This window comes from Podarcis erhardii, assembly GCF_964252035.2.
Source record: "Podarcis erhardii genome assembly, chromosome: 6".
Classification (NCBI taxonomy): domain Eukaryota; kingdom Metazoa; phylum Chordata; class Lepidosauria; order Squamata; family Lacertidae; genus Podarcis; species Podarcis erhardii.
In genome coordinates, this window is record NC_138510.1 from 44,076,102 (window position 1) to 44,102,753 (window position 26,652).

At 42.0% G+C, this 26,652-nt stretch overlaps 2 protein-coding genes across 2 annotated transcripts; both read left to right on the plus strand.

Annotated features, from left to right (window-relative positions):
- The first annotated feature begins 6,156 nt into the window (after nt 1-6,156).
- LOC309343626 (acidic mammalian chitinase-like) lies at nt 6,157-14,011 on the plus strand. The gene is made up of 11 exons (XM_081865336.1): nt 6,157-6,264; nt 6,810-6,839; nt 7,301-7,502; nt 8,611-8,667; nt 9,083-9,248; nt 9,758-9,882; nt 10,306-10,429; nt 10,628-10,813; nt 12,172-12,291; nt 12,387-12,528; nt 13,664-14,011. Exons 1-11 carry the CDS (start codon nt 6,240-6,242, stop codon nt 13,927-13,929), a joined length of 1,443 nt encoding a protein of 480 aa, XP_081721462.1. The 5' UTR covers nt 6,157-6,239; the 3' UTR covers nt 13,930-14,011.
- Nucleotides 14,012-15,501: 1,490 nt separating this feature from the next.
- On the plus strand, nt 15,502-25,618 carry CIMAP3 (ciliary microtubule associated protein 3). The gene is made up of 7 exons (XM_081866527.1): nt 15,502-15,639; nt 17,976-18,146; nt 19,511-19,653; nt 19,976-20,074; nt 21,288-21,424; nt 22,581-22,698; nt 23,433-25,618. The coding sequence occupies exons 1-7, from the start codon at nt 15,606-15,608 to the stop codon at nt 23,502-23,504; spliced, it is 774 nt and encodes a 257-aa protein (XP_081722653.1). The 5' UTR covers nt 15,502-15,605; the 3' UTR covers nt 23,505-25,618.
- The last annotated feature ends 1,034 nt before the right edge of the window (nt 25,619-26,652 follow it).

Below are 26,652 nucleotides of genomic sequence, written 5' to 3' on the forward strand. Positions count from 1 at the left end.
GAATCTAGGTGTCAGGCGTGGGGGATTCTCTCCTCCCCCAGAAGCATCAAGGATCAGGGAAGAAACCAGAAAGTTCATATCTGTCATGCATGAGCCAGTCTCCAAGGGAAGTTTGCAGTCAGCTCCCAGTGAAGGAAGGAGCCAGGAAGAGAGACAGTTAACTGCAAGACATGAGAATTATAGCTGAGAACCAACTCCCCCACCCTTAGGAATGCCAACTGATAGCAGAGTTGCAGAGAGTCAGCTGGCAGTTTGCCAGTGTGCCAGTGAAGGGCAAACTGCAGGGACTAGAAACGAAAGCAGCTCAGAGAGCGGGAAAGACCATGGAAGTACACTCTCAGAGAATGAGGAAGGGGTGGGAGCTGACCCCCTTGGCCCAAGGTCTAGGCATATGGGGGGGCTTCAAGACAGAATACGTCAGAAGAGGAAGTTCGGCTGTTTCTTGTCTTGCCAGAAACACCCTCCTTAGAAGGGACATCTTTATGAACGGACGGCTCTGGTGAACTCTGGTTTTTTTGCAATAAATCTTCCTTTTAATTAACTACGCTCGTTTGTTACCAAGACTCCTGACAACGTTTATGGTTTTGTTCAGTCATCGTGGTGCAAGACAAAAAATCCAGTCCTTAACTCTATAGTGACATTGCTCACTCTGAGCTCCTCCCCTTCTTTCCCCAGCAACAGTCCTTGGCTACAGGCCTCAGGAGACAAATGGCGTTGAGCCCTTTGCTCTTCAATTCTAATTGAGCGGCGAGTATGCAGGGATGGTGGCTCTTCTATGCTTTCCAATGACGTCTCTGCTGGCAGGTCTCCCCCTCCTTCTCCTAACACCTCATAACTTGGCAGCTCTGAGTTCTACTGTAATTCAATCCTGTCTCCTTCTTCTCTTGAAACTACTGGGGGGGGTGATCCCCCCACTCCCCCTCCTCCTCCGAGGGAAGCAGAGGAGAAGGAGGGGGCGATTCCCAGCCCCCCTCTTCAGTCCAGTCCCTGACACTAGGCTTCTTCCTAACCATGAGCTGTTGCCAGGGTTTGTTCTTGACTGCAGCTCATGGTCAGCGATGAGATTAATCACAAGCCCAGTTGCAGAAAACAGCTCTTAGCATCCTTAGCCATTGGCCATGCCGGTGGGAGTTGTAGTCTGAAACATCTGAAGGGCACCAGGTTGGGGATACTGGATAAAAAATTATCCAGTAGCATCTTAGAGACCAACTAAGTTAGTTCTGGGTATAAGCTTTTGTGTGCATGCACACTTCTTCAGATACACTGAAACAGAGGTCACCAGACCCTTATATACAGTGGGAGGGTCGGGTGGGGTTTTTCTCAGAAGGGTAGTAGGAGATGGGTGATTGACTCAATGGTATGGTAAACCTCTTGACGACTGTTAACGACTGCAATTAGTCCTACAGGAAAAAGCAAGGGATGGTATGCAGATGACCAAAAATAGCTGGTGACTTCTGGGTCTGGTGACTTCTGTTTCAGTGTATCCGAAGAAGTGTGCATGCACACGGAAGCTTATACCCAGAACTAACTTAGTTGGTCTCTAAGGTGCTACTGGACAATTTTTTAATTTATTTTGACTGTGTCAGACCAACACGGCTACCTACCTGTATCTAGAACCAGGTTGGGGAAGACTGTCATTGAGTACAGTCGACTCACAACTTACATGCATTTAACTTGCATCATCAGAGTTTTAAGTGCTTGGTTGACAGCCAGTTTACATGGCACAAATTAAACACACGCAAGGCAAAGACCTTAAAAGTTCTTTCCACAGTGGGCAAACCTGATGCAGAAAGAGTTTTAAGCTCTTTGCTTTGCTTAAGATGCTCTGGGAGGCTCTCTGCCTTGTGGGGGCAAGGCTTGCTTGGCACAATGGCTTCGAAAAGGTAGGGTTTCTTGCCTGGGGGCAGTTCCAGGGTTGGTTTGACTATGCACAATTTTGGCTTGAAGCACCACCCCCAGAACATAACCCTCACCTGCGTTGTGCATCAACTGTATAACAAAGAGATTTCATATTAAAGACATAAAGCTGTTTGTATCTTTAATATTCAAAATGGTAAAGAATACTTAAACTGCAAAATGAAAGTCACCTATAAAGAGACATTGTTCACATGCACTACAGTGGTACCTCAGGTTACATATGCTTCAGTTTACATACACTTCAGGTTACAGACTCCGCTAACCCAGAAATATTACCTCGGGTTAAAAACTTTGCTTCAGGATGAGAACAGAAATCGTGCTCCAGCGGCGCAGCAGCAGCAGGAGTCCCCATTAGCTAAAGTGGTGCTTCAGGTTATGAACAGTTTCAGGTTAAGAACAGACCTCCGGAACGAATTAAGTACTTAACCTGAGGTACCACTGTACAGTGCTTTCACATGACCATTCCCTAAAAAGAACCATGTTATCTGGGCTTTTTTATTAAGTCAGCAAAAAATAATTGTAGTATATACGGACAATAAAAGAACTAAAATGAGTACAATAGCAATAGCAATAAGGAAAAATACTGGTGCTGCCCAGAGGTTAAAGGTCAGTAACATGGCAAGGAGAAAAGGGACTAGGAACCAATATTTGGCTGAATTGAAGCACTGTGTAAATATTGGTATTTCACTGGTCACTTATGACTAGTACCACATATATTTGTTTGTCTGTGATTTTATAAGGTCCTGGCCCACAGAACTGCAAGCACCACAGCAGCTGTGCACCTGCTCTCGGAAGCCATTGGGCCTCCAAAAGCTGGAGCCTCAGGTAACCTTCTAAGGGGTGTCACAAGTGCAAACTTGATAAAAGGGTTTCAAATGTAAGCTATCATGCTGGTGGATATCTCCAATAAAGGTTATTAATAAATGTCTTGTTGACATTTTGATAGTGGCTTTGGTGTAGCAGCACAGAACACTGTGCAGCAATGTCATGACATTGCACCAAATGAATACAGGACATTGGATTGATTTCACTGGAGGACTCTAAAGTTCAGGAATTTTAATTTTTTTCCAGGACTCCACATTCATAAATATTCTTTTTTTTTAAAAAAAAAAAAAGATTTTTATTGAAATTTTAAAGGTTACATAAGTAATAATAAAAAATAACAACAGAAAAACCCCCAATTAAACCAAAAAAGAAAGCAATACATAAAAACAAGTCACATCAAAGAAAAAAGATAAAAAATGGAAAACAGACAAAAAACAAAAAAAGATGCATAGAATCAAGAAAAGAAAAGAAAAGAACAAATCAAACCTTTACATGACTTTCCTTCTTTAACTTATTTCCTTGACCTCCTCACACTTCCCCCCTTTGTATTCTGGTTCAGTTAGATATTTCAGCAAATCCTTCATCTTTGTTTTTATCCTAATAATTTATCTTAATATACTGTAATTTAACATTCTCTTCTTTCACCAATTAATCATCCATTTTTACTTTATTTAATCTTGTTTCTCATTAAAACTAATATATTGAACTTAATCTTTTAAGACATTTCCCCTAGGGTCATAAAAATTTCATTCCACAATTTTTCCATTTCTTCTTCTTCTTCTTCTTCTTCTTATTATTATTATTATTATTATTATTATTATTAAACTCCTTATATACACTTTAAATTCCCAATTTCTTTCCTCCGTCTCCCCTCCCCGGTCCTGGCCCCTGCCATCAGTTCCATCAACCTCCCAGCGTCAATCAACCTGGAGATCTGATATCCGAGGCTCTTAACTCTTCTTCATTTCCCTTCTGCCAATCTTCTTGATAATCTTTGGTGCTAAAAAGCAGATCTTGGGGGAGCTCCAACCCAACAATGCTTATATTCCTTCTTGACAAGTCTGCCAGGTTTCCATAATTAAAGCTAGGGCCCATAAAGTATTCCATAAAGTTTCACAATTCTTCCAAGTCCAAAGGCCCCCGAAGCTCCAATCTCCTCCTGGCTCAAATTCATATTCCAAAAGTTATTTGATCCCTGCATAAAGGGATCTCTCCACTTTTCCTTTTCCAGGTCAGGCCAGGCACCCATCTTCAAAAACTGGCTTCTCCTAATTACAGTCATATAAGGCCTCAGGTTGTAATCCTCCATTTGCCTCTTTAGGGTTAAGGCTCCCCCATGTTTTGCTTTATATTCAACAACAGCAACTTTCTCCTTCTCTAATTCATCAATTTGTTCAGTTAAGAAAGATTCTTGTGCCGGGTTCTTGTCGACTTCTATGCTGATGCCCACTTTTGTTCCCAAGATATCAATATTAGTAGCCATGACATCTATCTGTTTATGCAGCTTTCCCAGCAGATAAATTGTCCTATTCAGAACAGACGCTACTTCTTCCTTTACCGACATTCTTAAGATATTCAAGGTCAAAACTAGTTTCTCACAGTCCTTATCTTCAGACCAATTTCGCAGCTGCACACTTGTAACAACGTCCTAAAACTCCCTCTAGAGGGAAACAGTCTCAATTTGTGTCAATCCTTTCCAGCACAATTCCAAAAGTAAATTAGTAACAGTTCCCAGTTACTTTTTCTTCTTTTTAAGTGCAGAAGCAGACAATAGAAACAATGTCTTTCTTTTAAAGCTAGCTGTCAAATTAATGCCAGCTATCAAATTAAAGCTAGCTGTCAAGTTAAAGCTAGCTGTCAAATTTGTCCTGTTTACCGTCGATGGACTTTTTGCAAACCGTTCCCAGGTTCAGAGACGTGATGCTTCAATTTTTAATTTTCCACCTTCTCCTGCAAGTTCACTTGGTCAGAATTGATGGTTTCAATCAGTGGAGTTTTAATCCTTTACGTGAGACTTTCCAAAACCTTAGTTAAAACTGCTTTGCTTCAGTCTATTTACAAAAAGGAAAGATGGACTTCCTGTTTAGACCTTCCCCGTTCGGTGCCAAATTAAATTATTTAAAAGCTCAATTTCCCGTTCTACTCACGGGTTGTTGTTTAGAATCCAATTGTCCACAGGAAAAAAGTCAGCGCTCTCTGACAGCGGCAATGTGGCTTTGCTCCGTGAAATAAGCGGTCGATTCAAAGCACCCCACCGATACTGGGTCTCCCCGCGAGTGGGCGCTGAAGGTGCCAGACGAATCCCAGGTTCACAGACTTCTCCCGTCTGTGATTTCTAAGGGTCTCCGCCATTGCCGTGGCAGTCAGACCCTGTTTTTCATGGAGCCGGTTCCTCCCGATCGGAGGAGCTCCACCATTGCTGGAGGCGCTAACCCGGAAGTCCCCGGGTTAAATAAAAAACAGCAAATCACTGAACACTTTCTGCATGATATTACAAGGAAATAACACTTAAAGATTTACATAAACCAAAATTAACTTTGGAATAATTTCCAGTAGCATATATGCAAGAAATAAAAGTAAATATTTCTATGCAGATGACCTAGACTGGTTTTCTAACTTTCCAAATACCATCATACCAGTTTGTATCTTTAAACTGATTGCTGTTAATTGCTAACTGAGATAAATTGGACTTAAATATGATGAAGTCCTCTGGATCCCACCCAAATTTAGGATTTCAGTATGAGTGAACATAAATCCAAATATTTTATTACACCAGGGCCCCAGACTGATTATAGTAAAAACAAGGGCTTGAAATGCATCCACTAATTGTAAATGCCATTTCACTATTAACTTTTCCCTTAAAGAGTTCGACCAGAGTCATTGTAGAGGTTTGCGCCCCTTAAGAGCAGAGGAACCAAGCTCTGAGTCTTTGTAGAAGCAAAGGCCAACTGACCACAAGAAAATCAGTGGCTGAAGAGGGCAAGGACATCAAAACTGTGACTCCACAAAAGCTGGCAGTGCCAGCAAACCAGATAGATACACAAAACCTTGTTGGGTCTCTCTACCTTACAGTTCACTTTGAAATAATTTTATCTATCGTCATTCTCTCCACTAACATTCCACAGTCATATTCCTTGAAATGCTGTTTACACAGCAATCCAAATACTGTTATAACAATTAGAAGCATTAATAGCCACTATCAACTCCATACAGATTAGAGCAAACACGTTCCCAAACACGCTTTCTGTCTATGAGGCTATTATTGTAGCTCTGTCATTTCCATAATGGCAGCAGGTTTACATAATCCGCTGTAGGAAAATAACAGCAAACTGCAGAGGTGAGATGGAAATATCTATTTATTAATCCATTAACTACCAATTAGCTTTGTCAAAAAGCTGATTTGGTTATCTTTTCTGATAAGGAGCCATGTGATTAAATAAGGATGTCGTCTATAAAAGGCAGTTGAGAACTATGGAAAAGTGGTACACAGATCAACCATGGCGAAGTTGATTCTCCTTACCGGTAAGTCTATAATGACCACTTTATGCCTATACATTGTGTTATTGAGTTTTATTCTTAAACAATGTAATGAATGGGCCAGTCTGAAATGTGACTGAGGCTGCAATCCTATCAACAGTTAGTTGGGAGAAAGCTGCATTGTACATAATAAGACTTACTTCTGAGTAGGGATGGAGGGGAAATTCAATTTTGTTTGCAGTTTCTCAAACCAATATACAAACTGAAACACGGCTATGCTTCGAAATGCACTCTTCTCCAAATTTTGTGATGCAGTTTGCCAACCAAACAAAATTGCATATATTAAGGGGAAATGTGCATAAAACCACATATATTAGTGAAACTAACATCCAAAACTGCATATTAGGGGAAACTGCTTGTTTTTCCTTGGGGGGGGGGATCTCAGATCCATTATTATTTAATGCAAAACATTCTTGGGTTCATCATTTATTTGAATGCCTTTTATTTTTAAGTCCATATGATTGGGCTCTCTTACACACACACACACCTACCTCAATGGCTTATTTCTTTACTCTTTATTTTCTTCGTAGGTCTGGCGCTTTTGCTGAATGCTCAGCTGGGTAAGTAATAAACAGGTAGAGGGAAAGCAATTGAGCTGTGTTGCGCATCTCCTATGCCACTAGTGCCACTTTCGGGAGCTTATTTTGGGAGATAAACAAAAATACACCAAATAAATAAAATGTTTAAAAAATGGATCTGCCTGTTCCTAAGGAATAGTATTAAGATAATGAGATAATTTCTGAGTTGAATTCATGCCCTCTCCCTTTACATGGTAATGTGCATTCCTTCATTTATTTCAAAGCACCCTGTTGGGGTTTTTTGGGTGAGGAGTTCTTGCTTATTCTTCTGAATGAGGCCCAAGACTCTGTCCCAAATCCTGGCCTGTAATAATAATAATAATAATAATAATAATAATAATAATAATAATTGTACCCCGCCCATCTAGCTGGATTTCCCCAGCCACGCTGGGTTCATTGTGGAACATATCCTACTACTATCACAACTTTTCTCTTAACCATAGGCTCTGCCTACCAGCTGACATGCTACTTTACCAACTGGGCCCAGTACAGACCAGGCCTGGGAAAATTCAAACCTGACAACATTGACCCATGCCTGTGTACCCAGCTGATCTATGCATTTGCTGGCATGAAGAACAACGAGATTGCCACCATTGAGTGGAATGATGTGACCCTTTACCAATCTTTCAACGGGCTGAAAAACCAGTAAGTTGCCTGATGACAAGTTGGTTCTAGTTTATTTTCTTAAATTGCCTGCAGATCATTTTCTGCAGAGTGCCTCTCTGAAAACATCTGCATGATTGGTAGCAAATGCCTGATACTATACAGTATAAGGCAGGAAACCACAGGGCTTCTCTTGTGAAGTTGTTGCAGTAAGATACGACAAATCTAGAATGTATCAAGCAGCACCAGACCTGTTTCAGGTACAAATGCATTTATATACAAATACCAGTGAAAGCTGTTGTATACCTTTTTTTTTTTTTTTTTTTTTTTGGAAATGCAACTTTGTTATCTGAAAGACCCACATAGAGCAGTCCTGCGTGGAGTATATTGCAGTATTCTAAATGTGAGGTTAGCACAATGTGTACTATTGTAGTCAGGTAGCTATCCTGGTCTAGGAAATGCTGTATCCGGCAGACCAACCATAGCTGAGAATATGTCCTCCTAGCCACTGAGGCCACTTGAGCCTTTAGTCAAAATGATGGCTCTAGGAACACCCCCAAGCTATGCACCTGTTCCTTCGGGAAATGGAACTTCATTCAGAACAGGCCATCTGCACAATTCCCAGACCCAGAAACCACCCACCATCAATACCTCTAGCTTATCAGGATTCACTCTTTGTTATGTTTATGTTAACATGCCTATAACACTGTCCTCCAAATCCCATATAGATGTTAAAAAGCATGGGAGACAGAGTAGAACCCTGTAAACTAGACAACACATTAACAAAACTGATCTAGGAGTCAATGATATCAAATGCCACATAGAATCAACAGGGGTGCAATTCTCCTTGTCTGTCTCCTAATATAATCGGACAGGGTGGTCAATGCTATTTCAGTGGAAACTAGACTGAAATGGGTCTAAATAATCAGCATCCTTGAAATCGGAAGGATTTCTCACTGCTCCAGCAAAGAGTGAAACAAGCAAACAAACAAAAATGGTTATTTGAATAGCCTTATATGAGATGTGTCACAGTCAATATTTTATAGCACAATAGTGTCCCTTCTGCCAAAGGAAAAGTAATCATCAGGGGATGCTGAATAAAAAAAAAATACAGAACTGAACTTAATCTCTCTTACTCCTTTTTTTCAAGGAATGGACAACTCAAGACTCTCCTGGCTATTGGAGGCTGGAACTTTGGAACAGCTCCGTAAGCATCATAACATTTTTCTTAGGACAATTCAGTGATGGGGTTTGACACAAGGACTCGAAGTCTGAATTATCATAACCTTAATTTGAGATCTGAAAGGAATTGGCTCACAAGTCAACTGATGATACGGGAGGTTTTTATCTCCCCTGCAGATTGGATTTGGCTCACTTATTTGAACCATTTACAATTATTTGATTTTTGGTACCTGACTATGGGATCCCTGGTGTATAAATTTGGTGCACCATTCTCACAATTGTGACAGCTGCTTTGGGGTGGATGGGTTGCCGTGTCTTGAGATTTGGGGTTGGACTAGGTAGTCCATTGCAACTTTTTATCAAGTCTTTTCTTGCTGAGTGGAGTGAGTGCTGGTTGTAGTTATTTCTCCTAATTCTCCACTTCTCTGGTTCTTGCCTAGATTCAATGCAATGGTTGCCACTTCTGCAACTCGTCAGACTTTCATCAACTCAGTCATCAAATTCCTGCGCCAGTATGAATTTGATGGGCTGGACTTTGACTGGGAGTACCCTGGCTCTCGAGGCAGCACTGCTCAGGATAAGGCCCTCTTTACTGTTCTGGTTAAGGTAAGCTAGAGATGGTGCTGTGGGTAGGGCAGCTAATGGGAGGCACAGCCAGGTCACTATAGGCGGAGTCAACGTACTCTGGTTTTCTCTCTATCCCCTCCCTTGCAAAAGGTACTGTGGACAATTAACCATTTCCCGTACACAAGCATGAGATATTTAAGTCACCTAGGAAGAAAGCTGGACACCTGGAAATTTTACATATCTAAGGGCAGAAAAGACTCCAGAGAATCTCTGAATAAATTGAATGTTATGAATATGACTGCATGGGACACAGGACTGCTGCACTCTAGCTTCCTATTTTATGTTGCAGAAAAAATAAGAGTACTGCCCCACCATGTCCTAGTGACTACCTACCTGCAGCCCCTCAGATGTTCCAGCTGCCACTTTGCTATTGACTCTCTCAATGTCTGTGCTTATCATATGAAACAGGGGTTTCCTCCTTAAGAGTGGGAGGGTAATATACAGCATGATGCAGAAGTAACTGCTATAGCTCTTCTTCTCTTTCATAGGAAATGCGGGAAGCCTTTGAGCAGGAAGCCCAGCAATCTAACAAGCCCAGGCTCATGGTCACTGCTGCTGTGGCTGGTGGACTTTCCAACATTGAGTCAGGCTATGAAATTCCTCAGCTGGGCCAGTAAGTATACTGTACTGCAGATGTACTTGAGCTACTGCTTAGAGGTGCCTGGCAGGTGAATACTGAGTGAGCAATGGATAAAGAGATATCACCCTTTTCTACCTCAATAAAGCAAAAGGGTAGCTGGGTAGGTCTGCTCTCTCTTCCTAAACTTCATCTTAACACAGATCTTTGCTTTGCTCTCAGCTTGATGAAGAGTTCTAGAGAACTCAAAATCTTGCTCATTATTTTGTGACATTTTGGCTGACCTAATAAAGGTATTGCCCTGCTTACGGATTTTGGGCTTTTTCTGCATAGAATTTAGAAGACCAGCTATAGATTATCAATATCAATATCACAATTGTAATTGTCAACCTGGTAAAATAGCAAATTGGCCACAAATGAACCCATCTCTGAATACCTACGTACCTACCTCCCCAACAGGTACCTGGACTATTTCCATGTGATGACCTATGACTTCCATGGCTCCTGGGAGGGATACACTGGGGAGAACAGCCCTCTGTACAGAGGTCCTGCAGACACTGGTGGCAACATCTACTTCAATGTTGTAAGTATATTTCAGAAGCTTTGTCACTAATAACTAAATCAGCTTTCCTCAACAAAGGAAATAAAGCTGACCCAAAATGTTCTGATTGGAGGGCAGGGGAACTAGAAATAAAGAGATCGGCTTTAAATAAGGAACTTCGCTCAAGGAAACTTCCAACTATGTCTTTGGAGACATTTTAGCACTGTGTTTTCCTTATAGGAATATGCCATGAACTACTGGAAGAACAATGGTGCCCCAGCTGAGAAGCTCATTGTTGGATTCCCAACTTATGGACACACCTTCATCCTCAGCAACCCATCCAACACAGCTGTTGGTGCTCCAACATCTGGGGCTGGACCTGCTGGACCATATACAAGACAAGCTGGCTTCTGGGCTTACTATGAGGTATGTGCCACAAAGTTATGTCCGTGAGAAATTAGGGGCAGATTTTGTTATCTCAACAATATAAGGGATGAGATGAGGATTAGGCAAGTGTCTGTTTTGGAGATCATTGTACCCAGTCTGAAGGAACAGGTATGTAGCATGGGGTGCTCCTAGATCTATCACAATTGCCTCCATGGCAAGAAACGTCTTAGGCCAGCTTCATCTAGTATGTCAGCTACAGCTATTCTTGGTCACAGTAACCCATGGGCTGAAAAACTCAAGATTGGATTTTTACTGTAATGTGTTGTAAGTGGGGCTGCCTTTGATGTTGGTTTGGAAGCTGCAATTAGGGGCTGCCTATTGCAAAATAGCTCCACTATGCTACAGAGGTAAGTTAAAGGTGCCTGCCTTGACATACGTGGCCCTATACATCTCAGGACCTAGATACCTGGTGGAGCATCTTCTCCCAGAGACCCACCAGTGCACTATGATCTATGGGAGAGGGCAAGAAAGATATAAAATAAAGTAAAATATCATGCAGTGAATGCCTGACCTGAGCTTCCCTCTTTTCTAGGGGATAAAAAGTTTTTGGTTCAGCAGAGGCTAGGGTGGGAGAAACACTTAGAAAAGTCTCAGTTTATTGTGGGTCAATTGTTGGACCAATTTGTAGCATGAAATAGTACTGCAAATGATTTTATTATTATTTTATATTCATTTCATGAAATTAGCTGTTGCTATTGTTATATGATTTCATGAAAGAATAAACTAGTTGACTGCTATGATAGCACAAGGTTACTGTTGAATTATGCATTCCAAAAGTGTTAATAGCCAACTTCTCAAGCAACTATATTTCAAAAAATAGCAGAACACAGACAAAAAATATTTCATAACTCAAATCTACAAAAACAGCAATACAAGATAAACTCAAATTAAATACAAGATTGCTGTAGGTTATTGGCAGTAACTAGGTTTATTTTTTAATTTATACAGTGATTATTGCAGCATTAGGTGCAAGAAGAACTGTGACAAACACACATTTCCAAATAACCCATAGTTTTTCTGTTTGAAGGCAACATATGAAATCTGAGTTCGTGCTGAAATTGTTTTAAATTTCTTTCCTGGGAGATAAAACCTGACTAGCTTTGTTCTTGACACACTCCTTAACGTGCATTACAGATTCATGCAACAGAGACTTAAGATCAGATGAATCTTCTGACAAAGATAAACAGCTTTAAAATCATGTTTAAAAACTAATAAGTCAGTTATAAACTTTAAGGGACCGATTTCCACTATGTTTGTTAGCACAAAGCCTCTCCTCCCCAAGCAAGCTATTCTTCAAGCATGTAAGCTGGTAATGTTGTATGTCTGCTCCCTTCCAGATCTGCACCTTCCTGAAGAATGGAGCCACTCAAGCTTGGGATGGTCCTCAAGATGTCCCTTATGCTTACAAAGGCAATGAATGGGTGGGCTATGACAACATCAAGAGCTTCCAGATCAAGGTATGGTACCAATCTCACAAAAGCATACATTCATTCTGGTGCATTAGAATGTCCTGGTAGGTTCAGGACTGGTTTTTTTGTTTCTTTCTTCAAAGGCTGAATGGCTGATGAAGAACAACTTTGGAGGTGCCATGGTTTGGGCCATTGACTTGGATGACTTCACTGGAACTTTCTGCAACCAAGGCAAATACCCCTTGATCACTGCCCTGAAGAATGCTCTTGGTCTTCAAAGCACCAGTAAGTACCAGCAACAAGACGCTTTCTCAAATTAACATTTGCATATTGTAAATGGCAATACAGTCATGTCTCAGTAATGCTAATAATAAAAATACACCACTTTTCTTAAAACACATACAAATGGTTCGAGCATGGAAAAAGCAGCATCATGCACATCACAGTATACATTCTGGATTAAGATTAGAAAAATGAGAAACTAAGAGAACAGAAACTGGCAGATCCCCTGGTTCAGCAGAGCATGGGAACTAAGGGATTCAGCCAAAGGCTTCACAAAAAGGTGAGCTTTGAAGGAGGTTTTGGAGGGAGATGGGAGAGGTGGCATCAGTGGCGTAGCGTGGGTTATCAGCACCCGGGGCAAGTAATTTGCGGCTCCTAACCAGTGGATTTTAACCCGTAGGATTTTAGGGGCAGAGTGCGAGCGCCCCCCCCCATGTTGCGCCCAGTGCGCCCGGCCCCCCTGCACCCCCCACGCTATGCCACTGGGTGGCATCATGCAGTTTTCAAGCAAACAAGGCAGCAAGAGAGAAAAGATTAGAGCAATGACAAACAACAATACCTTCTAATTAGGGACAAAGGAAGAATACATGCAATACTGATCCTGTCTTCTTCTTCTTTGGCAATCACTCTTAGCCAAGTAAGATTGTCTTCCATAAACATGGTTTTAACAATGAGTCCGTAAGTGACTATGGAGGCCAATTCTGGACCCACATGTCCTTCCACAGTGGGGACATTGGTTCCCGGGCGGGAGTTGATCACGATGTGGATTTGCCAAGTGTGCCTTCCTCTTAGCACGTTTCTCCCTTGCGTTCTGAGTTCGAGTGTCTTCAAAGTCCATGACACCTTTGGTAAAGGCTGTTCTCCAACTAGAGCGCTTGCAAGACAGTGTTTCCCAGTTGTCTGTGTTTATACTACTTTTTTTAGATTTGCCTTGAGACAGTCTTTAAACCTCTTTTGTCGACCACCCGCATTACCCTTTCCATTTTTAAGTTCGGAATAGAGTAGTTGCTTTGGAAGATGATAATCAGGCATCCGCACAACATGACGAGTCCAACGAAGTTGATGTTGAAGAATCATTTTTTCTGATCCTGTACTGATCCTGTACAACTAAGTGTGTGATGCTTTTTTTCTATTTCAGGCTGTACCGCTCCTGCCCAACCCAATCCTCCAATCACAGCTGCTCCTAGTGGTGGAGGAAGTGGCAGTGGCAGCTCTGGCAGTGGAAGTTCTGGCAGTGGCAGCAGTGGTGGTAGCGGTTTCTGTGCTGGCAAAGCCAATGGTCTGTACCCCGTGGCCAACAACAGAAATGCTTTCTGGCACTGTCTGAATGGAGTCACGTATGAGCAGAATTGCCAGGCTGGCTTGGTCTTTGATACAAGCTGTGAATGCTGCAACTGGGCATAAAACCAAATTATCCAGCTCTTACCTAGGCTTTTCAATTTAAACTCATGGCAGAAAATTAAGAAATAAAAGCGTGCAAGTTAAACCCTAGTGTGTTCATCTCCTTCATTATAATGTTTGGTATTACCTAGTTATTTCTTTAGGTAAAGGTAAAGGGACCCCTGACCGTTAGGTCCAGTCGTGGCCGACTCTGGGGTTGCGGCACTCATCTCGCTTTATTGGCCGAGGGAGCCGGCGTACAGCTTTCGGGTCATGTGGCCAGCATGACTAAGCCACTTCTGGCGAACCAGAGCAGTGCACAGAAACGCTGTTTACGTTCCCGCTGGAGCGGTACCTATTTCTCTACTTGCACTTTGACGTGCTTTCAAACTGCTAGGTTGGCAGGAGCAGGGACCTAGCAACGGGAGCTCAACCCGTTACAGGAATTCAAACCGCTGACCCTCTGATCGACAAGTCCTAGGCTCTGTGGTTTAACCCGCAGGGCCACCCACGTCCCAGTTATTTCTTTAGATTTCATTAGTAACAAACTGTTTATTTTGTGTTTAATGAAAAGGACACTTAAGTTAATACATTGCTTCAGCAGCATCCAAAGCATAACCTGTCATTTGCCCAGTTTGGTGCCTTTGTGAATAGTGGCAACATCATGGCCAGCACAGAATTAAGCTGTGGAAAAACATTCTGCAGCAATTCTGCTTGTATACAGTATATGCTCATCGTCCTTTACACTTACCATCATGATCCAAGAGCAGAGGTCTGGAAGTTGAGTCATCTTGGATGGCACAGGGCATCTGAAGGGGAAACCTGGTTCTCCAGGAATGATGGAAACTGGAAACTGTGGTCATTCCCCAAAAGGGTGCAGCAATGGAGGAAATGTTTTGGCATCAATCCCCTGCTCAGCTGAGTATAAGATTGATTCAACTGGTAAGGCCCCTCAAACTCAAGTGAGGAATACTGTGCTGTAACTCATACTCTAGAACTGTAGTCTTCTACTTTTTCAGGCTCACCTATAACCCAGACATGCATCTGCTGAATCATTTATTTAATGCCATATATTTGTCTGGTGGTAGCACTGCTGATATGTCCCACATTAAAAGACCTTGGGATGCAATATTGGGTCCAACCCACAACTGAAGATCAATGCTCTAGAAAACAGAGACTCCACATCATGCCAAATATGTCTCATGACTATAAAAGAAACAGCTTCTTCCATAGAGAAGTTGTGCCCCGAAGACACTACTCCTCCACTGTTTTATAAAAATGATGCAGACCAGGGGTTGGCAACCTAAGGTCCGTGGCCCGGATGCAGCCCAATCGCCTTCTCAATCCGGCCCGCGGATGGTCTGGGAATCGGCATGTTTTTACATGAGTAGAATGTGTCCTTTTATTTAAAATGCATCTCTGGGTTATTTGTGGAGCATAGGAATTTGTTCATTTCCCTCCAAAAAATATAGTCCAGCCCACCACATGGTCTGAGGGACGGTGGACCGGCCCACGGCTGAAAAAGGTTGCTGATGTAGATTGTTATGTCATAATTAGACCAAAGCAATCCAAGGGTTACAGTTCTATAGTATGTATGATGTCAGGCTTGGCTGTCCCTGAAAAGAACTACAGTTCTGTTATTTGAGAGGGGGAAAGAGATCAGCTACTCTTATCTGTCCCTGTTAGTTTTATGCTCTACCATGCCACTGAAGTCAGGTTCAAATATATGGCCAGGTAAGCCAGTTTTTGTGGGGGTTTTGCCAGGTACATGCTGTTAGTTAGTATAATCTATTTAGAATTTATCATCTGTGTGAGTTCATACCACTTAATATTTCAGAGTTCATGCTCAGGCCCACCTATCTCAATGTGACATTCATCAAGTGCCAACAGTGTCCTAGATGCTGTACATAAAAGTTAAGCAGTCCCGAACAAAGGATCTGCAAGAGAATGGTGCAAAGATGAGTCAGGGATTGGCAAATGACTAGGAATAGCAGCACAAGGGAGAGTCAGCTGGCAGTTTTGTGGCAAGCAACATAATGGCAGGCTAGACTACAATGGTACCTCGGGTTACAGACGCTTCAGGTTACAGACTCCACTAACCCAGAAATAGTACCTCAGGTTAAGAACTTTGCTTCAGGATGAGAACAGAAATCGTGCGGTGGCAGCGGGAGTCCCCATTAGCTTAAGTGGTACCTCAGGTTAAGAACAGTTTTAGTTTATGAACGGACCTCCAGAACGAATTAAGTTCTTAACCCGAGGTACAACTGTACTTATAAAGGTCCGTCCTGGAAAGCTGTCTGTAGACAAATGAGATGAGCGCCCCAACCCCACAAGTCACCTTTGACTGGACTTTGGGGTCCTGGGGTCCTTTACCATTTTGTAATTTTTAAAAACGCATGACTCCATAATTTTCAGTCATCAAGCAACAGGGCTGTAGAGATCACTATGGTGCATTAGCACCATCAAAAAGGAGGAGCAGGCAAGGGAACAAAGCAATAGCAAAAGGTGTGTGAGGCAGTGAGAATAGCTCTTAATGATCAAGAGTGACTAAAAAAGGTGCATATGCCACACAGTACTGATCATGGCATTGGTCTGAAAAGACTTTAGTCCCCATGCCCTACAACAACCAAGCCCAAGTACAAATTCTTACCCTCTTTAGCCCTGCCTCCACTTCCTTCCCTTCTGTCAAGACTGTAAGCTCCACAGGGCAAGGATCTGTCCTTTTGCATTCTGCAAAATACCAGGCACACTAATGATGGTAAGCAAATAAATAAGACCCTCTCACCATTTTTAATATAATTAAAGTAGCATTACTGGCTTCTTTCCCTACAGCATCTTAGCAATGGAAGGAAGCATTTTCCAGCTGCATAGCACTTAGCACCAATCTGCTGCTCTTGAAGTGGTATCCCAGCTTAAATGTATTTATTTATTTCTTAAATTTCTACAGCGCCCTTCACCTGAAGATCAAAAGTAGGTTTACAAGAGAGCCAGTGTGGTGTAGTGGTTGAGAGCAGTGGACTCGTAGTCTGGTGAACCGGGTTCGATTCCCCGCTCCTCCACCTGCAGCTGCTGGGTGACCTTGGGCCAGTCACACTTCTCTGAAGTCTCTCAGCCCCACTCACCTCACAGAGTGTTTGTTGTGGGGGAGGAAGGGAAAGGAGAATGTTAGCCGCTTTGAGACTCCTTAAAGGGAGTGAAAGGCGGGATATCAAATCCAAACTCTTCTTCTTCTTCTTCTACAATATCAAAACACAAAAATACATACCATAGAAGCAAACGAAAAGAATACCCATCCTGTGCACACACAGGATGAGTCATTAAAGGCCATAGATTGTTTAATTAGTCAAAGGCCTGGGAGAAGATGTATTTTTATTATTTAAATTAAATTAAAGCAGTTTGACTAATGCAAGCACTTAAGCCAATCCATAAATCATTCAGAAATTAAAAGAGAGAAAAACCTGACTTGATTAAGCTCTAGTTCAACAAGCAGCATAACTTGTTTATTATACCTTTCCTCTATGATGCATAAAGTGGTACTGCTCCCTCCATCACCGATTTGTTCTGACCAAGGAGAACAGGTTCGTTCTGGCTGCACCTCTCTACAACCTTGGGCCACTCACTATTGTTGGACTACAACTCTCATCATTCCCACACAGCTTAGCCAATGCTCAGGGGTGATAGGAGTCGTAGTCCAAGCTCCTTCTACTTTTCAGCACTACTTCCCATGCTCCGGGGTAAGCCCTGTAACTGAATGCAGGTCCGAGATTGGAGCCTCCTACCTATAAGATACATCCTCCCTCATCACCACCATTGTTAAGAACAGCACGTGTGTATACGCTCTTTCTCGCTCTGCTCTCAAGTCAGAAGAAGAAGACTTGAGCCAAATGGGCCAATTTAGGAATTAAAAACGCACGCAAATGGGAGAAGAACTACAATAAAATAAGCACTAGTTACACTTAGAGAGAGATATATATATATATATATATATATATGGAACACGTGATTGAACCTCCCCAGCGCCCGGCGAGTAAATACACGTGTGTGCTTTTCCTGGTCCTCTCTCCCTGCAGCGGCTTTTATCAATAGCTCGGACGAAATGACGTACTACCGCTCAGGTCTTCCGGGCGTTGCGAATAGATTCCACCTCGGTGTGTTTCCATGGCAACAGGGAGGCTCGGCACAGAAGAGGAGCGCCCTCAGCTTGGTCATGGGACAACGCCAGCTGACGTGGGAGCTCTCAGGTGAGGCGGGCACGGATTGGCCAGAACGAGTGTGAGGCGAGCAGGTCGCCCAGGTGCGCCAGGCGAGCTCGCGTCTCCCTTCTCCCCCGTCCGGGGAATGGGCATCTGCTGAAAAGGGAGCTTTTGATGAGCTGAAACGGGATCTTTCCCTGAGGCAGTTGAGCCCACCCCTTTCTTTCGCCGTAGTTACACACCACACACATTGAAAGCACATAATTTCCCTCAAAGAATTCCGGGCACTGTGGTGTGATTAGCGTTGTTGGGAAATGTAACTCTTGTGTGGGGTTACACAGAATTATTTGAATTCGACAGAACGTGCTTTCGAGTGTGTACACAACTTAAGCATATGGCCCTTTAGAGTCCCCAAATGAGAAGTACATGCCAAGGGGAGCAGTAAACCATTAGGTTTTTTTTAATCCTCTGGTGATACTGTAAAACTTTCAGTTGTCTGCCCAGGAATCAGCTGCATGTTGCAAAGGATTCTGGGGCATGCTAGCAGACCATGCAGAACAGTCTTTGTCATGAGTGGAGCCACAGCAAATTTTTCATGTTTAACTCTACGCAATGTAGGGTAGCAATCATAGAATTGTAGAGTTGAAAGGGACCCTGAGGATCATCTAGTCCAGCCCCCTGCATTTCAGGAATATGCAGTTGTCCCATACAGGGATCAAACCTGCAACCTTGGCATTATCAGCACTGTACTCTAACCAGCTGAGCTGTCTGCCTCTTTTACACACTTTACTGGGAGTGAGTCAAGTGGAATTCAGTAGGACCCCAAGGTCAGAGTGGTTCTTGCTTGTATGTTTTAACATTTAACAATGAAGAGAGATCACACACAAAATAATTATCAGTCCTGGAGCTGAAGAAGTCATTTCTGTTCACTTATCATTTCTGTTTATTTCCATCCCTGCATATAAAACATCCCATTTTAATTCTTATTGATTGCTAGTTGTTCAAACATTTCCACCACTGTGTATGATAATGGAATTTCATTGTTCGTTTGAAGTTTGATGTCCGCCATTGTTCCAATATGCTTTGACTGCAGTTAGCTCCCAGCCTGAATTCAGTACAAGGGGCATTTCAGGGGAAGTGCGCATCTGCAGGGTCACCACCACTACCCTGGGGCTTCCCCAATCTTGCTGCCACATCCCCTCCCTAATGATGGCAGCATCGCTGCTAGCAGGACACTGTAGCTTCTGCTCCCCCTCACAAGTCACTGCTGATGACAGTACAATTGGCAGAAAAACACGCAATACCTTTATTTATTTTTGTATCCCATCATTTGTTGATAGTAGCAGTACATGCTGCAAGTCGGATGGTATTCTTTCTAAATGACACTCATAACTATTCCTGGGTTTTTGCAGCTGCACAGCAACGAAATTCATTTGGATCGTGTCAGGAGAGAAGAATATTCCCTGTTTTTTACCCTCCAGATCGGTTAGGCAATGAGAATGTGCCAATTAAAGGTGATCCTGATCGTGGACCTGGAGCTTATAACTATGCAGAGGTAAACTATACTGCCTTTGATTTAGCTGTATTTTCTCTTTATATATCTTCACTTTGAAGTAAAGAAAGGAGATTTGGTACCTATACTCTTGGTGGAACTGCTTCTAAAAATGGGCTGCCCTTTGCACTGTCCCCCAATATTTTGTTAAAGTTGGTGCCCATGCCCCTATCTCACAGGATTTTAAGGATGAAATGTTTCAGGAACTATGTACACTGCTCCTTGGAAGAAGGGTGATGTATGAATATAACAAATAGTAAAGTATATAAAATGTGTAGAATTGTAATAACCAAAGTGCTTTTCTTTCCTAAATAAAAATTAATAGAAGGACAACCTTCTATACCAATTGGCTCGCAGACCAGAGAGTACTAAAGGTTACACCATGGGAGCAAGAACAACCCCACGTTTTGGACTACTCAGCAAGGTAAAGACCACTTTCAGTCGTTACTGTACTGTGTTTTATATAGTCTATTATACTTCCTCTGCAATAGTCCTGGAATAATTCCATTGACTTCAATCTGGCCTCAGCATGTCTGTCCTGAAGTAAGCTGTTTATGGAATTAGATGTCAGCAGGTTTTTAAAAATGTCTGAGCCATGCTCTTTAGGTGCTACGAGGCTATGCTTTTGCCAATTCTTAAACTGCAATCTTTATTTGTTACAAGTATTGTGCCACTAATAAAATCTTAATTGATAAATAGTATGAGTTGTAGCTGATTGAGCAATTAATTAAATATTATGAAAAAAACATTTTCTAAAGAAAAAAAGCAGTAATTCTTTGCTTTAAGTTATAAATAGAGATATTGCAGCAAGGTTCAAGGGTTCAAGGTGGCATGCTTTGCATGCAGAATGAGGGCTGAGAGCAAAAGAACTCTAGCTCAGACCTTGGATAACCATTGCCAGTTAGAGTAGACAGTACTATGGACCAGTTTACTGACCAGTTCACTGACCCAAGATAAGGCAGCTTCAACGTCAGAAATTTAGTATTGCCATTAAATTACAATACTTGCTGAACTTTCCTTGGCCCAGGAAAGGAAATTAGGGCTGCAGTCTTTGACACACATTATTGAGTAAGACCCATTGAGTTCAGTAGGACTTATTCTGAATAGACCTGGTTAGGACTATGCTGTAAACCTCAATGAACTGAGTCGAATTTAATGAGTATGTAACTCCACCTTCTTCTTTGATTGTCAAGTCAAAATGAATCTGTAGTGTGTGAATTACAGCATGGTTCACAACAGTGCAGGAGACCCTTTCACCTCCCTCTCCAAGATGGATCACTGCCCTACTTTCTCCGTCTTCTTCCCAGGAATCCCTGCTTCCAAACTCACATTTCCTGCCCCCTCAAACACATAGTTACCCCGGCAACCTTTGACATCTGACGCCCCAGCCCAAAGGATCCTCCTGTGGCCTATCAGCACCTTTTTTTATAATGTTAACAGGTCTGCTCTTCTTCCCCATAGCCAGCCAGGAGAATTTGCATAAGCCAGCCCAGGAATTCCCAGAATTCCCTGTCTGGCACAGTTCTGAACCTTAATATCCCAGTTAATCAAAATCCTAATATTTATTCGTCAGTTCTATAACAATATTTTAATAGAGGATTTGTCTTGTAACTTAATTTTATATGCTCCATTTATAGCATGTGACGCCTGATCCTACTGCATACCAGTCTATATGGATCAGAGACCACCACAGACGCCAGCCGACACATGTCTCTTTTTGCAGCAATATGCCACGATTTTCTGAGAAGCTTCTGGACAAAGACTTTTATCCTGGGTACCATTTTTCATTTCTTGAATTACAAAGCTTCCCCTTATGATGAGAGCAGCAAGGTCTTAACGAAAGCTCAAGCGGGGCCAGGGATTATAGTCACCCAAACTGATAATGTAATGCAGAATCCTGACAAGATGGAGGTGCTTTTGGTGGGTGATTCCATGCCCTGAAATTGATGAGGTGTTCTAGATAGGGTTGCAATCCTTCTGAAACAGCAAGATCAGAGCTTTGGGTACTCCTTGGTCCAGCATTGTCACTTGGGGCCCAGGTGGCTTCAGAGGCAAAGAGTGGCTACTTCCAGCTCTAGCTGGTTCACCAGCTACAGCTAGTCCTGGACCAGAATAACCTGCCTATAATCATGCTTTGATGCCCTCTATATTAGATGACTGTAATACACTCTACGTGGGACTATACTTATTTACTAACCAAAACAGGGTGGTCCAGCCCACGGCCCACAAGCTGCATGCAGTCCTTGGCAACAGTCAAGAAAAGCCATCTTAAAGCCTTAAAAATATTTTTTTGCATCATGCGTTGTTAAACAAAAGTGCATACACTTGTTTGTGTACTGAATTTGTTTAGTAATTAAATATGTTAAATCTTTAAATCTTGTATTTAATTATATATATTTAATTAAATGTATCCATTGTGTATATTAAATAATATTAAATATATTGTGAACACTTTAATTTACAATATAGAAATTTAATTCAGTGTGTGGCCCATAGGTTCTGTGTAAAAGTACTCTCGCACTTGGTATGGAAAGTTGGACTGCCCTGGTACAAAAGCTGCAGCTAATACAGACTCTATTTTACATTATTTTCATGAGACATTATTTCCTACATGGTTTTGTATGGGCACTGAGAGCCAAACTTCATTTTTTAAAACAACAACAACCCTGAAATATAAAATTACAGGGATCCCTAATCTCTTGCCTATTCTTAGCTGCTTTTTGCAATTTACCCAAATCACTGTTGAGATGTAGCTACAGTCTTCTTTAAAAAATAACTCCTAAATTTACCAGTCTAATATAACCATGACGGAATAAAACACAATATATGAAGACATTATCTCAGTGCATTAATGTGGAATATGTAAAGTGCACAGCATAATGGACCATATTAGTTCATTGAAGAAATGATGCAAGGACTTTTCTCTCTAGACCTGGAACATATGACCCATACGGCAGGCCACACAGGCATGTCACCTGGCCAGGGAAGTTTGGGGCTCCAGACTGGTCTTTAATACCAATGCCAGTGAAAAGAACGCTGAGAAGTGAGGTATGAAATTTAGATACAGTTTTCTAAATGGTCATTGTGACTGTTTGGGGATTAAGAATGTTAGAATCTCAGACAGACTTGATTTCAGCAAGGGAGAGCCATTTTTTTCAGGGCTATATCTGTCATGAACTGGCTGGGTACAGAAGAGTGGTGGGAGGCACCAGCTGGGGAACCCCCAACAGAACCCCTAAAGGGTGAAGGCTCAGAACCAGGGTATTGGTGGTGGGACAACAATGAGTGGTCAGAGGGAGAAGAGGGAGCAGACTGGGAGAAGTAGGTGCCAGAAGCTGATGAAGTAACAGGGTTTAGTGAGCAGGAAGAGGCTGTGGCAGGCAGCAGTCCAGAATCAGAGGCAGAAGTGGAGGCTGGAGAGGCTGGGGGCCAAGAGGCAGAGATGAGGCAATCTGCTCAAGAAGCCAAGGGGTCTCTCTCCTGTTGTGACCAGCTGCCCGCCCCCTGGTCTCCTAGAACTTCTGAGGTATAAAGAGGGCAGAGCAGAGACAAGGTGTTGGACTCTCAGACTGCCTGCGAAGGACCCAGGAAGGAATATACTTAGAGATCTTTCAGAAGACAATAACATACATTTCTTTCTGTGGAATTCCTTTGTCTCACACTGTTTGTTTTCTGGACATGGAGCTATAGATAGAAATCTGCACTAAAACATTTGCTTCTTTATTGTGCTTATTGAGTTTTTGAACAACACTGCATATATTTTATATTTGTATTTGTTTTAGCTGCTTTCGGACAAAGAGTTTAGGAAGCACCGGAACCTAGTGGCCTACCTGAGCATATACTACAGTGATTAATTACTCTGGTTGGAGTCGTTCCTCTTCTGTGTACTTGAACTACCAATTTGCCTTTGTTTGTTTTTTTGTTAAGGGAAATTTAGACTTTGTTAGTTGTTTGTTACTCTGATTCAGTTACCAGATTGCTTCATAAACAGCTGTCTTAATATGCCTCTTACCTTCCTAGTTTTATTGCCTAGTTCAAAACTGTTGATTTTATATGAAGCATTCATAACTGTGAAGCCAAAAAGTATCTTCAAATGTAGGTGTCTTGACTCTTGCCTGTTGACAACAGCTATTCCAGCCCTTCAGTTTTCCTTACTTGCTGCATGTGCCAGTCCTCACAGTTTGCAGTCAGTTAGGCTTGGAGCATTTGCAAGAGAAGCACAGATTGCCACTGTCTCACTTTTATTTGTAGACCAACTTTGGAAAATCTTGCCAACATTTTGAGTTACAAGGTCACAGTGCCCACAAAAGCCATGTCAAATGCGAGTCACTACTGCCTGCAGCAGCACATCCTGGTGAAATTCCCAGATCCAGATTCTCCCATACCTTTTACTTCTTGGCTCTCCCCATGCTACTTGCACCACAAGAGGCCCTGGAAACATGTGGCTCATTTATCTGCTGTTCTTGTGTATGATATGATGATAGGTGGTCTGGCGTGTATTTCCAAGCACAACAGTGCCTGCTTTCTATCTCTGCATGTGGCTGAATGTGTAGTTTCATTTTTCTTTTATGCAACGTTCTCTTCTTTTGCATAATGCAGTTACAGAGGCTGAAATTTGAAGTAGGCAACAGGGGAGAGGTATTCTTAATGCTGTTCACTCTTACTGCTTTACCACTGAAAAGTGCACCCCCTGCACAAAGAGACCCTCTGCTGGGGGAAAGAGAGGCTTGGTTCCTACCGAGCAGCAAACCATGGTTTCCCTAGATGAACCTCAGGTTAGTGCAATCTCTCCTTCCTTCTCTACTTTCATGTCTGTGGAGAGGAGACCTTTATATTTTAAACTAACCAGTTTCTTGAGATGTCCAAACTTGGATTAATAAAATGAGATCAGGAACCACAGTTCTAATTTTGCTTGTTTCACTATTCAGAGTTTAAACAAACTACAGTTTCAAAAATTCTGGCATCATGAGGAACTATTGTTCTTTTAATTCAACTGTGGAAGCTTTTGATCTTCTCATTGACTTGCATGAAAGAGAAGGGATGGGAAGGAGCATGTGGGCTTAAGACTCTTTAACTTGTTCTCAAAGTGAAAAACCATGGTTTCCTGTTAAGTCTGAACTGAGGCACAGGTACTTTACTTAGGAACATATGTTTGCAATATGTTATAAACTTGTATTCATGGTATATTAATATTTCATTGTGAACAACTGTAGGCTCATCCATACAATCTGTTCCTTGATCTATTCTACAACATGGGAGGAAATACATACTTGATAAGAAACATGTTGATAGACTACTGCAGCTTTCTCACTCAGCACTGGTAGATAGTATATAGCTAGCCCACAACCTGCTATTTGTTGCTGTTCTTGTCTTATCTATGGCATCACGATAAAGTGGGTTATATCAAACACTGCACAAGCAGTGGCCCACTTGCACAGTAGGACTTCCTCTTCCTCTCCTTTACTCATCCCCCCCCCCAGCAGGTTCAGAGGGTGCTCTGAGAGAGAAAATGCCATTGCACAAACAAAACTCTGTTGCATGTGCAGAATGGCAGTATTGGATATAACCCAATATATCTATATAACCCTCCCTATTTATGGAACTTACAGTTTCCTTTGGGAACTCCCGATTTCTCTAAACATTGTTTACACTTAACTGTTTCACGTGGGAGCCTTGTGATTCCAGTGGAGCCACATGCTGATATATCATTTCCTACAGTTCCTAAGCACGACTTCCCTTATACATCTTGCAAGCTAGAGGGTTCAGATTAGACAGTCCGTAAAACTATGTGCCTTACAGCAAAGAAGAAATATTTACAGTTGACAGAGAAAAATTCAAAGTGAAATAAGGCCATATAGTGCTTGATGTTCTACCACCCATCCAGTCCCTTGCTTTTTATTATAATTAGTAATGTATCATTAATAGCCAAATGTATTTGTTTTACTGCATAATAAAATTCAGAAAATTATTCTGTGTGGTCAGTGTGTATGTTTTTCATTTTCAAGGGATTAGCATATCGCTTAAGTAGTATGAATTTCATTGGCAGTTAATCTGATACGGAATGTGTGACTCCATTCTGTCTAGCATCATAGGCTCTTTTTACTCCTTGCCAGAGAGTATAGAATATTCCTAGACAAATCTTTCCCCTTCAGGTTTTCATGATTTTATGTTGGTCGCACCACAGTTTACTGCAAGCTATCAGAGTATGGCTAGTGTTGCCTTGGCTATATACAATTTTATTTGGAAGCAATAACCTGCAGACTAGAGTTGAAATCTGTCAGTTCCCATTTTCTGGGATACAATTCACCTGTTGCTAAAGAAAGCCACTATGTCTAGTACTCTGATGAAAGAGGCTTGCTAGCAACAGCACAGTTTGTCCTGCAGCAGCTCCTAGGTGTTTGCAAGTTGCTTAAACTGCTCAGGTAGATTTTGTAAGAAGCTTTATGCCAACTTTATATATGCAAATACCACTGACATCAGACCTGGGAGGCATAAGATACAAATAATGAATATTCCCCCTATGATAAGGGCTGGATTATGTGTTCCTACTATTCTAATATTTTTTCTACAATTTATTAATAGGCATCTATAGAGACAAGCAAGGTTTACTTAAATTAAGCCTGTTGCAATCATATCCACACCTGTTATGAAGTAACTTGGTAGTACTTGTTTTACAGTGTTTATTCAGTATGTTCCATTGAGATCAGTTGGGGTCATACCCAAGGATGCATAGGAATGCAGCCTTCAGCATATCCATGATGGGCTGTAAGCCTCTCTAGGAAGTAGAGGAGTGAAAGGAGAGGGCCCCAGTTGTCCCAGAAAACAGTTAAACTAAAAACATCCATTTAAAAAACCTTTTGGGGGGGTTAAAATATAAGGGATAAATCAATTTATGCTTTTCTGGCACAATAATACTGCTACTAGCTGTCTCCTACATCCTGAGGTCTTATTGAAGAAACTGAATTGACCCTGAAAGGTGTGTGTGTGTTTAACCCAAACCAC

What these genes read in the sequence shown, in the direction of transcription:
- LOC309343626 (XM_081865336.1), top strand. Translation starts at nt 6,240, where the DNA reads ATGGCGAAGTTGATTCTCCTTACCG. An exon ending in GAAGTTGATTCTCCTTACCG is followed by an intron (nt 6,265 to 6,809) that starts GTAAGTCTATAA and finishes TTTTCTTCGTAG; the next exon opens with GTCTGGCGCTTTTGCTGAAT. An exon ending in TTCAACGGGCTGAAAAACCA is followed by an intron (nt 7,503 to 8,610) that starts GTAAGTTGCCTG and finishes CTTTTTTTCAAG; the next exon opens with GAATGGACAACTCAAGACTC.
- CIMAP3 (XM_081866527.1), top strand. Translation starts at nt 15,606, where the DNA reads ATGCCACTGAAGTCAGGTTCAAATATATGGCCAG. An exon ending in GAGCTTATAACTATGCAGAG is followed by an intron (nt 19,654 to 19,975) that starts GTAAACTATACT and finishes AAAAATTAATAG; the next exon opens with AAGGACAACCTTCTATACCA. An exon ending in GTTTTGGACTACTCAGCAAG is followed by an intron (nt 20,075 to 21,287) that starts GTAAAGACCACT and finishes CTCCATTTATAG; the next exon opens with CATGTGACGCCTGATCCTAC.